General features: G+C 40.5%; 1 protein-coding gene across 3 annotated transcripts; it reads right to left on the bottom strand.

The window, feature by feature from the left end:
* Window positions 1–5,033: 5,033 nt before the first annotated feature.
* Window positions 5,034–11,250, bottom strand: OXSM (3-oxoacyl-ACP synthase, mitochondrial). 3 transcript variants are annotated; one of them, XM_082294569.1, is made up of 3 exons: window positions 11,119–11,250; window positions 8,045–9,056; window positions 5,034–5,636 (listed from the first exon to the last, which is right to left on the bottom strand). In XM_082294569.1, exons 2-3 carry the CDS (start codon window positions 9,046–9,048, stop codon window positions 5,234–5,236), a joined length of 1,407 nt encoding a protein of 468 aa, XP_082150695.1. In that variant the 5' UTR covers window positions 9,049–9,056; window positions 11,119–11,250; the 3' UTR covers window positions 5,034–5,233. The 3 variants fall into 3 exon arrangements, with proteins under 3 accessions (XP_082150695.1, XP_082150696.1, XP_082150694.1); XM_082294570.1 differs by lacking the exon at window positions 11,119–11,250 and adding an exon at window positions 10,765–11,092; XM_082294568.1 differs by lacking the exon at window positions 11,119–11,250 and adding an exon at window positions 10,878–11,092.
* Between the last annotated feature and the right edge of the window lie 2,714 nt (window positions 11,251–13,964).

Below are 13,964 nucleotides of genomic sequence, written 5' to 3'. Positions count from 1 at the left end.
TACTCTAGGTATTTCAAGTACCATGCAACCACGTTTGTCCATTTTTACTGCTACAGAAGAAGCTGGTGTATTTTCACAAGACATTGCCCAAAGACAATCAGGGAAATTCAGAGAGATTAGGATTTTTACATGCCCTTAAAAGCACTAATAATTTCCATTCTGCAGTATAGTCCACTGTATCAGCTGAATTTGAAACACTGTGCTTCTCTTCAAAACATGCACTTCTATAAACCAAGGTTTATACATTCCAAAGAATGGAATTAATTCAACATTTGGGATGTTTACTGCTTTAAGATGATACTTACCTCCGTGATTCAAACTGAAAAAATATAGCCAAAGTTGGTTTTTTTCCTTTTTCAGAAAGCAAAAGCTAGTGGTTATGTATTATTTACATAAATTAGGAAAGGATGTAAGAGAGTGAAGATGGAAGAAGAAAGGGGGGAGAGAAAAAGTCATCAATTCATTATACATTCTTTTCATTCTCTGATACAGCAACATCTATTTTCTGCTTCAGAATAGGAGGAACATTTGCCAGTCTAAATCCTACAGTGTGGGGGGGAAAAAAGAGTATTTAGAAACCTTTTCTCAGAAATTGTCCAAGGTAGCAATGCTCCACATAGTCCTCAAAAACTCAAATGCCTCCTCTCCCAATTATACTCTAATAGAAGACCGCATATAGCTGAAAATATACATACATTTAATTTTTTTTCTGACATCAACAATCACTGTAAAGCTTTACTAAATAAAAAAGCATATGTTAAACAACAGATAGCAAAATTAATCCTTTTGCAAACTTATACCAGTTGTTTTCCACACTACCTGAAAAGCCCTTCACCTCTGAGATGCTGCCCTGCTTTGCTTTGCAAAAATCCACCTTCTAGAACGTTCCAACCATATTTTAAAATCAATAGAGCTTCTCATGTTTCTTATCACAGAGACTTTTCTCTTTATTTCAACAAACATACTCCACCATTCCCCTGTCCTTAAAGTCTGCTTTTGAATTCATTAAAACACAAAAGGAAAGACAAATTAGGTCACAGAATTGGGAGTGAACCCCCTGGATGCTTTTGTACCAACTGTTTTCTCATGCCCCATCTGGTCACAAAACTCAAAAGGCTGGCCTCACAAAGATGCCACCCCAAACCCTCTGACAGCACCAAGGGACTTGGCACAGATCCCTAGCATGGATGGCTCTGGCTGTCAGGCATGGTGGGAAGGGTGATGGGACAAGGCTGGTCCTCAAACCCAAGGTTTTGTTGTACACATTTCCCACTCATGGCTTGAGAAATCATGAAATATGATACAGAGTATATTCAGAGTGTCCATGCTAGAGAAAGGCAAACTATCATCAGCTGGTAAGCAGGAAATCATGCTGACTTGCATCTAAAGATAATTTTTGTGTTAGTTAACTTTTTGTTCAAAAGGATGCCATAGATGCCTTGGAATAACTATAGCTTAGTGTATACCTATTGTTGATTTCTATTATCATATTTGAAAACTGTGAATCCCATTTTTACTGAAAATAAAAGATTTTCCTCAGGGTTTCTTTCAAGATTTAACTGGATTTAATTTGAAATAATTTAGGAACTAGCAAGACATTATTCTATGAATTCTTTCATTAGCCAAAAATACGCTGTATACCAAAGTAAAAAACTTCTTCACGCTGAACTAAAGCAATCTGCAGTAAACTAACATGAGGAATATTTCTCTCTACACTTGCAGAACAAGAGGTTCATAATTTAAAAGAACTGCTTCTGGGACAGACAGTAATTAACGCCAACCAGTGGCTTGACCTCTGTAAGATTTCAGCAAGCATATGCTGTTTACATTTTTTTATAACACGTTTTTATTAGGTTCCTTTAAGTAAATGAGTTCAGGTAAGTTACCATAATTCTAATTTTTGTTTCAAATGCATTTATTTCTAAAAACATTAGATTTAGGTAAAATCTTTTCTTCAAATCTAAACAATATTTTAACCAGCTGGAAAGTAGGTTGGCAGAAGAAGACCCAGTGGTCCTGATGGACCAGATGCCTTTGCAGCAAGGAAGACCAAAAGCATCGTGGGCTCCATCAGGAAGCGCAGCAACAGCAGAAGCTCATAGGAGATGATCCTTCCCTCACACATCAGAGACATATCTGCAGAGCTGGGTTCAGTCCTGGGCTCCCCAGTACATGAGAAATGTTCATACTGGAGTAAGTCCAGTGAAGAGTCACAAAGATGATAAAGGACCTGGGGCATCTGACATGGAAGGAGAGGATGAGGGAGCCAGGACTTTTCAGCCTAGATGAGACAGGTTCCTGTGAGGTCTTATCAACATGTATGAATACCTGAGGAGGGAATGAAGAAGAGGGACCCAGACTCTTCTCAGTAGTGTCCACTGAAAGTATGAGGCAATGGGTACAAATTTAAATACGGGAAATTCTATTTAAATGTGAGAAACTTCTTACAGTGAGAGTGACCAAGCAGTGGCATAGGTTGCCTAGAGAGGCTTTGGAGTCTCCACCCCAAGAGATACTCAAAACCCAGCAAGACATGGCCTTGAGCAACCTGCTCTAGCTGGCCCTGCTTGGAGCAGTGGGGCTGGACTAGGCAATCTCCAGAAGTGCCTTCCAGCCTCAGCCACTCTGATCCTGCCTGGAGCATTTGGCTCTCACAAGTGTGTTGCACCACTTGAGAAGTAGGCTTCGAAATAAACACTCTACCAGCATCTCCAAGTTTTGCTTATCAGATGGTAAGTAACTCCAGACTTGTAAGTCTAAATATGAAGCTTTTAAAATCCAGACTGTGGATGCTTACCTCTCTCGATTATTGAAGATGAAAATAGCATTTTAAGGGAAAGCATTGTTTTAATACATTGGTCAATTTGCCCACTTAGTAGTTTAGCAACACAGATCTACTTTCCTTTTATGTTTGCAGCTACCATAATAAAGCAGTAATTAGCAGTAAGTAGTCCCTGATCAGCTGAGTGGGGTATGTGATAAAAAGAGATGATTCCAAGAAAGTGCATAAAAGTGAAAACTTTATAAACATGACAGGGGTCAAACTTGGGCTCTATTAATTTTTTTAAAAAGCTGGATTCCCTACAGGGTACACTACTACTGCATCTAGGTGTCTTAAAATCATCCATAATCAAAACACATAAAATAATTCTTGTCACAAGGCTTTCACGGTTTAAAGGATACCTGCACCAGATGATTAAATTGCAGTGGGCTGAAGAGAGGAGAAATATCTTTTAATCATTTCAATTTCAGATTTATTTTTCTCTGTGACAGTATCATCTATCTTTTCATGGTTGGCACACTACAGCTTGCACCCAATACTCCTGGGCCACGATCTCTGCTGTCAAGAGGGAAAAGGAGGCACCTCTGTCGCAGTATTAATTACAGGTCTGCAGCTATGTAACAAGACTGGGTGAGTTTAGTTAGACTGTACTTCCAGTCCACAATAATGCAGCACTATCTAGTCTTCCCTTATTCTGCCCGGAATCACAACTACCTGAAAAAGTACCATCTCCTGAAGAAGCTTGCTGGATGATTGCCTCCACAATCACCGCCTGCCTGCTAGCTCTCTCCTGGAGTCTGAATTCTTTAAATCAATTTCTTTTTGCATATAATTTGCAGAGGGTGTTGTTGGATTTTATATTCTGCCTTTTATATTGTATGCAATCCAGATCCTCATTCATTGTACTGCCACTGTTAATTAAAATAAGGTAAGAGATTTGTCGGTATTTTCCCTGACAGCAAACTCCCATAGTCTCTCTTGCTTGTATGCTTTCACATTTTGCCTTTGGTAATATATCATTTTACTTTCAGGCTTATTATTCATTAATCTGTTCTGTGTTGCACTGTTCTGTATGAACTCAGCTTCTGAAATAGTCTTAATCATTCTCCAACTGCATTTTTCACATCAGCCTCTTTAACTTTCTATTCAGTAAAGACAGCAAATGCAAAAATTATGCTGTTCAATATCAGCATTCCGACCATTTGTGTAAATAATGAGGTTTTAGGGTACAGCTCAGCCTCATGATAGCCCATTAGTAAGCTCATTCCAGAATGAAATTTACTTACAAGTGCAGCTACTTTTTATGTCATTATTTTAAATCTAGCAAGTTACCTTCCCTCCACTTACACAGGTCAAAGGCGAAGACTGACAATTTCAAAAAGAACACTGGTGAAAAGTCTTTTAATGAACTAACCCACCGATGGGACTATCAAACTTCACCCACATTTGCACTATCAATCAAGCCACTATTTGGCTAAGATGCTTCTGGTGCCAGAAGGAATAGACTAAGTCCTTTATTTTTCCTTTGCAAAACTACATCCTCCTCAATATGTTAGCTTTAGGTATAGTGTTCCTGTTCTCTCAGATTTATTTCTTGAAGACAATTTTTTTCCTAAGAGACCTTATTTGACAAATTTTGCCAGTTCTACTTTTCCATTTTGGCAGAAAAACCACATACTTCCCAAGACACTTATTCCTTTCTGTATAACTATTTTTCAAATCTTCAGTGCCATACTTGAATATCTACCTTACTATGCTTGAACAAAATTTCAGAGCAAAACAGGTCATGACCTACTAATTCTATCCCTGTGCCACATGGAACATGTACAGGTCATGCTGTATGCATCCTTCACTGTAACCCCATGGCTAATGAGGAAACACAACAAATGGAAATGAATAAAGACAAAAAGAAAATGAACCAGTGCCCGACCTGAATGTCTGTATTATTGTCCCCCGAATATCACCTGTGTGGAAGAATGTACATAAACCTATGATATTTGAGACAATTTACCATGAGAAAAAAAGCAGAATTCTATATGGAGTGGGTAACAAAGGGGAGCTCAGTCATAAACCATGTATCACCATGCAGTTAATTCATCAAGTGTGGAGTCCTAGCTTGTTAGCCAGCCTCTCTTTTGTATAAATGCTTCTAAACAATTTGTCATATGCATAGAAAAATTTATTCTAACGTAGTTTGACCATGTCTCCTGCTCTAGTCAAGAACAAAAGCTTCTTCATCACACAAAGAACAGATCTTTTATTTATTTTTATTAAAATGAGTAAAAGAAGTTCCCTCTTTCTGAAAGAATTACTGGTGTGTTAGGCTGAATAAAGTTCTTGTGTATCAAATGAGCAACTCTCAAAGCTGAGAAAAGATTACAGTACACACCAGGGATAGAAGTACAGAAAATCATCGTTGGTGCCATTTTTCCACAACATTCTTAGCGTAAGTTAAACACTTGCAAAGCACAGAGTTGCATTAGTGCCACCAAAGCCAAATGAATTTGTGAGTGCTATACGCCGTTTGTCAGTTTTCCACTCCTGAGCTGTCAATGGAACATAATTGAGATCAAACTCTGCCTCTGTTTTCTGTAAGTTTAGAGTAGGTGGCAAAATTCCATGGTAGCAGGACAGTGCAGTAAAAGCTGCTTCAATAGCTCCTGCAGCCCCCAAGAGATGTCCTGTTGCTCCTTTTGTTGAGGAAACTGCAATATTACGTGAGTGATCTTTAAAAAGTCTCTTGATTGCTTGATTCTCAGCAGCATCTCCTAGAGGTGTAGAAGTTGCATGTGCATTGACATATGTTACATCTTCAGGTTTGATCCCAGAATCTTTTATTGCTGCAGACATGCACCTAAGGAAAGAAAGACAAGAGAATGCTGATTTGCCCAATAGATTTTTGTCAAATGTACAAACCAAAAGTATAGGTTGTTTTTAAAATGTTTATCAAGTGTGAAAATCTGCTCTAGCAGAGATGTAAATGACAAGAGGCTAACTCATCTAACTAAGCACATTAGCATCTACATTAGGTACCAGAGGAAGAGAAAAGTGAGGCCCACTATAAAATCAGACTTGCTCTTAAAAATTCCACAACTAGGAGAAATACAAAGAAGAAAAGAAGATATGACAGTCAATCTCTACAGACTACATTAATGTATCGAACACCCTTTTCAGTGTAAAATTTGAAAATGTTTGAGAGAGAAATAACTACCGATATTATTAGAAAAATTTAGATATGCTCTCCCCAACAAAAATACTGAGAAATGAAAGAAAACATCTGCAGTCATTCTCCACATGAGCTTCTTTTGCATGCTTTCCAGAGACTAGAAAATGTCAAGGAGATAGCACAAATTCCTATATTTCATTTTATAATGAAATTTACTGAAAGTCACACTCTTTTACCCTGACATGGTATGTTTCATTTGACTCCTGATGACTTGTGCACTGTGACTGCATCTATAAAACATGCTTTTTTATTAAAACCATGGAAGGATCAACACAGTTCCATATTGCGATTTTCTCACAGATTTCCCTCAAAGAAGAAGATGAATCAGACATCTCTCCTTGCACATAACAACTTAACATAGCACCTGTGAGTAAAAGACCACTGACTCTTTTGAAATTTATGAAAAATAAGGAAGTAAAAGGAACCTCAAAAAAGGATAGTACAGGTTTCTGGACAAATTTAAATGTCTCTACTACGGCCTTCTACCCTTAGAAGCATCCAGCTTAGCTTAGGGTGGAGACCACTGACGCTCACTGTCACTAGATAATGAGCCAATATTCAGGTAAAGAGGTTACTGATAACTATGAGATACATTAATTTAGTTAAATACATTATCTGCAATGAATATATTCACTTAAGAAGATACCAGATTACTTGTGTAGGACACTCTTTATATCCACACTTCTGAGTCTGGCTTTGCCTCTCCTTTCCTGCTGGTTTATTCCAACATACATATTTAGCCTCCAACAGAAGTAGTTATTAGAAGATGACAAAAAATATATTCCTCTGATTTTTTTTTGATGTGGCAAATAAAATTCCTACAGAAAAGTAAGATAAGCACATATATTCCAGATTTAATCCATATACCACTGCAGGAACAAAATACTGGCTTGAAGACAGTATTAAAATGTATTATCTCATCTCAAGGGTGGAAAAGCTCAACATTTCTGAGATACCCAGATTAACTTTCAACTCTTCCTACTGTGAATTTAATTTATATGCTACTGCAATCATAAAATACACAAAAATTCTATTACAATGTATTGCCATATCATCTCAAGGGTAAACAAGTCTGAAAATATGAGATAAGACACTCCTGATTACTCATCTCACACCTAAGTCTGCAAAACAATTAAATATGACTCAAAGAGCATCGATGGAAACATGGTATATTTACACTTCTAGAAAAATCTGTTAACCTTATAAAGATGCAAACACAGCTTTACAATACCATGCAAAAGTTTGATCTACTTGTGCAGTGCTATACTGAATTTTGGTACTAAATATTCACATACATTCAGAATAAGGCAAACTAAATCTTTAGTAAAGATTCCAGTGCCGGCAATAGTACTCAGCCTACACAATGCTCACCAACTTACACATGTAATTTAGCTCACAATTTAATTAGGTCAATAATGATTAGATGAGTATCATCTACCTGTGAACTGGTTTTGATGAGATAAACAGTGATGAAGCTTTACCCCCTCCCTAAACAGTACTAAAGTGTATTTCTGCTATGCCTCTTCACCAACACTCTTAGCTGCATCCAAATTAAGTATTCAGTATTCTAACAAACTACATCTTCTGAGTGCTCTACAGCTTTCATCACCTGAGATCCCTTGCAACAAAAATTCCTTGCTTTTGTAAGGGGGTCTATCTTCTTGATGGACAAAGGGTGAAGGAGAACCTGGAAAGATTCTATCTCACCACAAACATCTTAAAAAGATGTTTCCATCGAGACTCATGTGAACAGCTGTATGCACCAAAGGCAAAGTGTTTTCACATAGAGAAAGTTTTCATAGCTCTATGGAAAAAGGCTCACTCTATCAAGAAATGGCCTTCACCTTACTACTAAAAAAAGATAATTGAGGCACAATGTTACCAGAAGCTCTTTCAGTTTTCAAATTTTCAAGCTTTTGGAATATTAATTCAAGATTGAACCACCTTTCTCTATAAAAGTATACAATGACAGATACAAACACAACCACTATAACTAACATATGAAGTAGCCATTATAATCAACATAGAGTTCTTACCTGAATGCACCATCTCCCTCTGGGTTAGGTGCTGTTATGTGGCAAGCATCACCGGACAGTCCATAACCTAAAACTTCTGCATAGATCCTAGCACCTCTTTGTACGGCATGTCCATACTCTTCCAAGACCAGCACAGCAGCACCCTCTCCCATTACAAACCCCTCCCTCTGCAAATCAAACGGCCGACAGGCTGCTTTAGGGCTCGAGTTAAAACTCGTGCTGAGGGCCCGGGCTCTTGCAAATCCAGCCAAAGACAAAGGACTAATGCAAGCCTCAGTCCCTCCAGCCAGCATGACATCAGCATCACCAGCAGCAATGAATCTAAAGGAGTCTCCAACTGCATGTGCGCCTGTGGTACAAGCAGTTGACACAGCATGATTTGGCCCTTTCAGTTGGTATTTAATGCTGACATGGCCTGCTGCCATATTGACTAAAATCTTGGGGACAAAAAATGGGCTGACCTTATTGTAACCCTTTGTTTTAAATAAGGCAGCTGTGTCAGAAATTTCTTCCAGTGGAACCATTCCCATCCCAATTGCCACACCAGCAGTTAAGCGATCCTGTTCAGACTGGGGAGACCAGCCGGAGTCCTTCATTGCGAGCTCTGCTGCACCGATGGCCATCACAGTGGCAGAACTCATGGATTTGAACTCTGACTTCGACACAAAGCTTTCTTCACTGAACTCACCCTCCTTGCTTCCCCTTGGCACACAGGCAGCCACTCTACATGGGATGCCTGCATATTCTTCCCCATCTAGTGATGTAATCCCACTGCCTCCTTCCAGAAGGTGCTTCCACACAAACTGAGTCCCCACACCAAGAGGGGACACTAAGCCAATACCTGTAACAACTACTTTCCTTCGACATGCAGGCAGTGACTTGCTGAAAGCCCTTCTGTGGTTTTGTAAATGTAGATTTAAATTCAGACTCCGGAGATGAAGATTTGCAATCTTTAACAGATCCTGTGAGCACTGGGAGAACATGGTGGCAATAATCAAGCACATTCCTGTAACTGGAGTGGGGTGGAGGGGGTGGGGAAAGACAAATACAACAATAAAGCAGCCAATGTGGAAAACATTCCAAAAACATTAAATTAATAACCTGCTTTATACACGACAGCCTATTTTCAACCCTGAAGAAAGGGATATAGTTTCCATGCCTGTAATGAGGAATAGTATGAGTTATAGCAGATAATGGCACAGAAACACATTCACTTTAGCAATGTCTTTAGTGGGCTCTTCTAGATTAAGCTGCTGATGAATATGACTTTGCACCACTGTGGACTGTGAAGCACTCTCTGGTTTTGCTGCAAAATTTCCCCTGGAGCTTTAACCACCAGCTGGCTGGAGGTAGAAACAATGAGCATTAACAGCTTCATTCTTTTAAGGGAAAAAGTGTGATCACCTGAAAGCGTATGTCCTACCATTACCAAGTTGAGGATACTGTCATCTCAACCTTCATATCAGACAGAACAGTCTAGAAACCTCAAACAGGAGTCAATAAACTCGTCCTGTTTCTGCTACCGATGTAATTACACAACTTGGACAAGACTGCTTATCTTTCCACCTCCACCTACCCTTTATCAGCCTTGGGTTATCACACTGTTAGGGGACAGTATCTCAAGTAGCTTGAGCATGATTTACCACAGCACTACCTCCGTTGAAGGCAACACCACCAGACCCCGCATAACAAAAGACACAGCAAGTAATGGCAGAAGGCCTCTCCTGAGCACAAGTACTTGAGGCTGGACGAGAGGACCATGCCAAGCAGTGATGCTGCTGTACTGTGCTGTAGTTCCTTGCCTTGGCCACCGCCAGGTCCAGAGCCAGTCTGATTGCACCTATCTAACATGCTGGAGCAGGGCAGACGCTGCAGCACAGCACTGCCAACATGTGCGACGCAAGCTTCAACAGGTTGCCTGCTTTTTGCCTTGTACAAAGGACAACTTGGCATCCCCAGCTCTTTGGTAAAATATACAGAGCTGTATGAGGACCATAAGGGGCTGCTGGGCTAATGCACTCCTGCTAAAATACTCAGACCTGTGGCAGTACAAGTGCACAGCAGCATTATTAAAAAATGTCATGGAACCATGGAAAGGCCTGGGTTGAAAGGAACCCTAAAGATCATCTCATTCCAATGACCCCTGCCATGGGCAGGGACACCTTTCACTAGACCAGACTGCAGAGACCCACATCCAGCCTGGCCAAGAACACTTCCTGGGATGGGGAATAAAAATAATAAGTAATCACAGATTATATTTTATACATATTTTATGTAATTATTAAAATTAATTATAACAAAAGTATTTTTAAAGAAGCCTACTTTAAATTCTGAGCCAAATTTGCCATTTCAGATTTTTAAGCCACTTAGCCTGGACTCTAGAAAAGTTGCAGTGTGTGTGTGTGTGTATATGTATATAAAAAGATATATTATACGTAATATGTAATATTAGGTATTATATAATGTATGCTACATATATAAATATATAATTAATATTAGTCTATATATAATATAGAATATGAAACAGAGCTCTGCAGTCATATGCATAGAGTATAATGTATAACATATACGTTTTAAAGACGATATATATGATATACATTGTATAACATGTATGTGTAAGATAACGTATTTTATATATATTATTATACATACATATAATAACGTATAAGATTAACATATTTTATGTGTGTGCATACATCCATATATCAATATACACATACAATATGACTGCAGAGCTCTGTAAGGCACATCGTCCAGCAGCCCCACGCAGCCTCTACTGAAATGCCGTCACCCGGTGCCGAGCCGTCCTGTCCGACCCAACAACGCCCGATACCTGCTGTGCGGGAAAACCAGGCGCAGGGTAATTTCCCCCCGTCAACAAGAGCTACCGGACGCCCCCAGGAGTTTCAAGGGCAGCGGCTACTTTTAAAGTTTAAACCAGGAGTCAAACCCCAGCGCCACGGCACTGCCCCAACGCCGCCATTGCCGGCCCGGCCCGCCCCCCTAGGGGCAGCGTCTCCCGCCGGCCCGCGCTAAAAACCTCGGCTTCCCTGCGCCCCGGCCCTCAGCGGTACCTCCGCACTTCCCCCCCTCTCCGCGATGGTTCGCTCTGCCTCCCTCTCCCGTTCCCACGGCGCGAGGCCGCACCACTCTGCAGGCGCGGGGGGAAAGAAAGAGGTGTGCGGGTACGCCCGGCCCAGCGGCGCTTGCTCCCGCCTGGCCCCGCCCCGCGGCCGCCGGGGTAGGCGGGTGGGCAGCGTGATCGTGTAAATAGCTCAGCGCGGCGGAAAAGGCGGTGAAATAATTTCCTGCCCAAGCCACGTGTTTAAATCACGCAAAGGAAGAGTAAAAAAATACCCGTAAAAACCTTCAAACCAACACTCCGGTGTAGTAGTAGGCAAGATTTTATCGCCCACTATAACCCCCGGACAGCGCGTTGTAGTGCGGTGGGGGTCGTGCTCTTCTGCCAGGTAAGGAGTGACAGGACAAGAGGACAGAGCCTCAAGTTGCGCCAGAGAAGGTTAGATTAGATAATTTGTGCACTGAAAGCATTGTCAAGCATTGAAAGAGGCTGCCCAGGGAGGTGTTTGAGTCACCATTGCTGGAGGTATTTAAATGATGGTGTAGATACGGTACTTAGGGACATGGTTTGGTGGTGGGCTTGGCAGGGCTGGATTCGATGATATTAAAGGTCTTTTCCAACCTAAATGATTCCCTGGAAGCATTTTCTTCTTCATGGATGCTGAAGTGCTGCTGGAGGAGATGGAGGTAAACAAAGACTAAATGATCACTGGCTTTACAGGAGTGTCTTACAAATACATGTACAAATATGCCAACAGCACCAGCACAGAGAGATAACTATTTGTTTTTGCTGCTTCCAGATGCAGAAACTTTAGTGGATGACCTGAACTAAGATGAAGCCGCTATCTATGCCTGAGGATGATCTGTAGGAACAACTAAGTTAACTTAAGACGGTGGTTCCTTACTTAAAATACACGAAGACTATGGCAGAGTATAAAATGTTTGTCAAAGTCTCATCAACAGGGACATGAATTAATTACATTGTGGGTTTACCTGTTGGATGATACCTTTACATAATTTTAGTATATAGCAGTAAGAAAACTGAAATCAATTTACCCCCACACAACACAGTAATGTTTATTACCTGCAATCACAGCTACTTATAAATGCAAACTGTAGCACAGCAATGAAGCACATACTGCAGAAAAAAGGGGAAAAAAGCCAGAAAGAAGAGAAATGCAGTATTTAATAATGAAAAAATAAACATTTGTGCACAATATTTTTTTAAATGAAGAGTCTGTTTTTAATTTAGAAATATAATTCCTTGGGCATTTAATGTGTTAGCAATTTGTTGGAAGTCAGCACTTGGTTTTCTAAATTTTTCACACTGCTTTTCTATGAGCATTTCCAAAGCATCGTTTACAAATGCCATACTGAGATGCGTTACGTATTTATGTTACATGTATAGCAATACAGTTAATCTTTACATTTCCTAGGGCAACCAGCACTGAGAGTCACATGCCTAGATGAAACACATGGAAAGGAAGTTAAAAGCTGAAGCAGCAGGCAAGGAACATGGCATAATTTTAAATTAAAATTTTATTACTTTGGTACCAGTTCCATCACCCTGAGGGCTGAAATAGTAACTTTTTAACTAGGCTAGTAGGAATAATAAATGTAATCTCAGCAAAAGTGAATTGTCCTGTGTTAAATCTCAGCTTTTGTGAGGGATATGTACCACCGTTTTAAAAAGTCACAGAAGCTGAGCTGTGACCTGTCAGAAGCAGGCAGCAGAGCCATAGGGTAATATCAGCTATGAAATCAGAAGTCAGCTTGCATTTTAAAGACCTCTCTTGCCTGGAACGCCTTAAATCTTCATTCCTAATAAAGCAAATCTCCACAGGTCTTTGTGTCCAAGGTTCTTCACCACAGTTCTTTCACTAGTAGCACAAACCAGATGTCTAGAAGAAGACCAGGGTTTTTTTGCTTCCCTGGGACAGACTTCGGGTATTGCCAGGCAGGTGTTGGGGCAGGGGCAAGTCACTACAGTGACATTCCTGCTCAGGCAACCCAGCTGAGCCTGAAGGTATGGCACCCTCAGTACTGTCAAACCAGGGCACTACAAAAGGGGATTTGTATCCTCGATGATGTTACTGCCTGCCACGGTGCTCCCGATGTTGCAAAATATGGACTAGGTAAACATTTTCTTAAGAAATTACGTTCTTTGATGTTTGATCTTTGTATACTTTCAAGCCAAATCAACCAGAAAGGTTAATCAAGCTCTAAGTAATGTCCAGGTGTTAGAAAGACAAATTGCTTGTTGACAGAATTGCTTTGTTGGGGCTCCACATGTTTCAATGATCTCACACCTCAAGGGAGGTTTACAAAGCTTGGGAAGGATGTACCACTGACAGTGGGCACAAAGAGTGCAGAATTTATTGGACACAAGGACGTTTTGCAGAACTCCGACGGGAAGAAACTAGCAAAGGCAGCTCAGCATCTGTGTTGGAATCAGCTCTGACTGGGTAAAAGGTAATCCTGGCAGGGGGAGTTTGCAACCATCGACTCAAGAGAAAAAAATGACCACGTGGACTAATCAGCATAAGAAGTAAGGGAATCATTTAACCAGTAGAAGATAGAATGCTAATTAATAAGAGAACTGTATAACTTGTAGCGAAGGAACATTGATGCCTTTGTTTGCTAAAATGTGTAAGTAGTGAAAATTTTGGTAGTCATCGTGCTGGCCTTGTGCACCCCTTTCTGCACAGATTTGTAAATAAATCAAATACCTCTACTCTGCGCGTGGATTGGCCCCTTGCACACCGGGAGAAAGAATCTACTTTGGGACACCGAGAGCCCCGTGTGACCGGCAGGTCCCGCTGCCCAGGGGGTGCGGGGT

Source organism: Coloeus monedula (assembly GCF_965178545.1).
Source record: "Coloeus monedula genome assembly, chromosome: 1".
In the NCBI taxonomy this organism is placed as follows: Eukaryota; Metazoa; Chordata; class Aves; order Passeriformes; family Corvidae; genus Coloeus; species Coloeus monedula.
The sequence above is the reverse complement of the archived record's forward strand: the minus strand, read 5'-3'. Positions and strand labels throughout refer to the sequence as shown.

Coding starts and splice junctions, on each gene's coding strand:
- OXSM (XM_082294569.1), bottom strand. CDS start 9,048: ATGTGCTTGATTATTGCCACCATGTTCTCCCAGTGCTCACAGGATCTG. Junction 5,637..8,044: donor GAGGGAGATGGTGCATTCAG/GTAAGAACTCTA, acceptor TTCTTTCCTTAG/GTGCATGTCTGCAGCAATAA.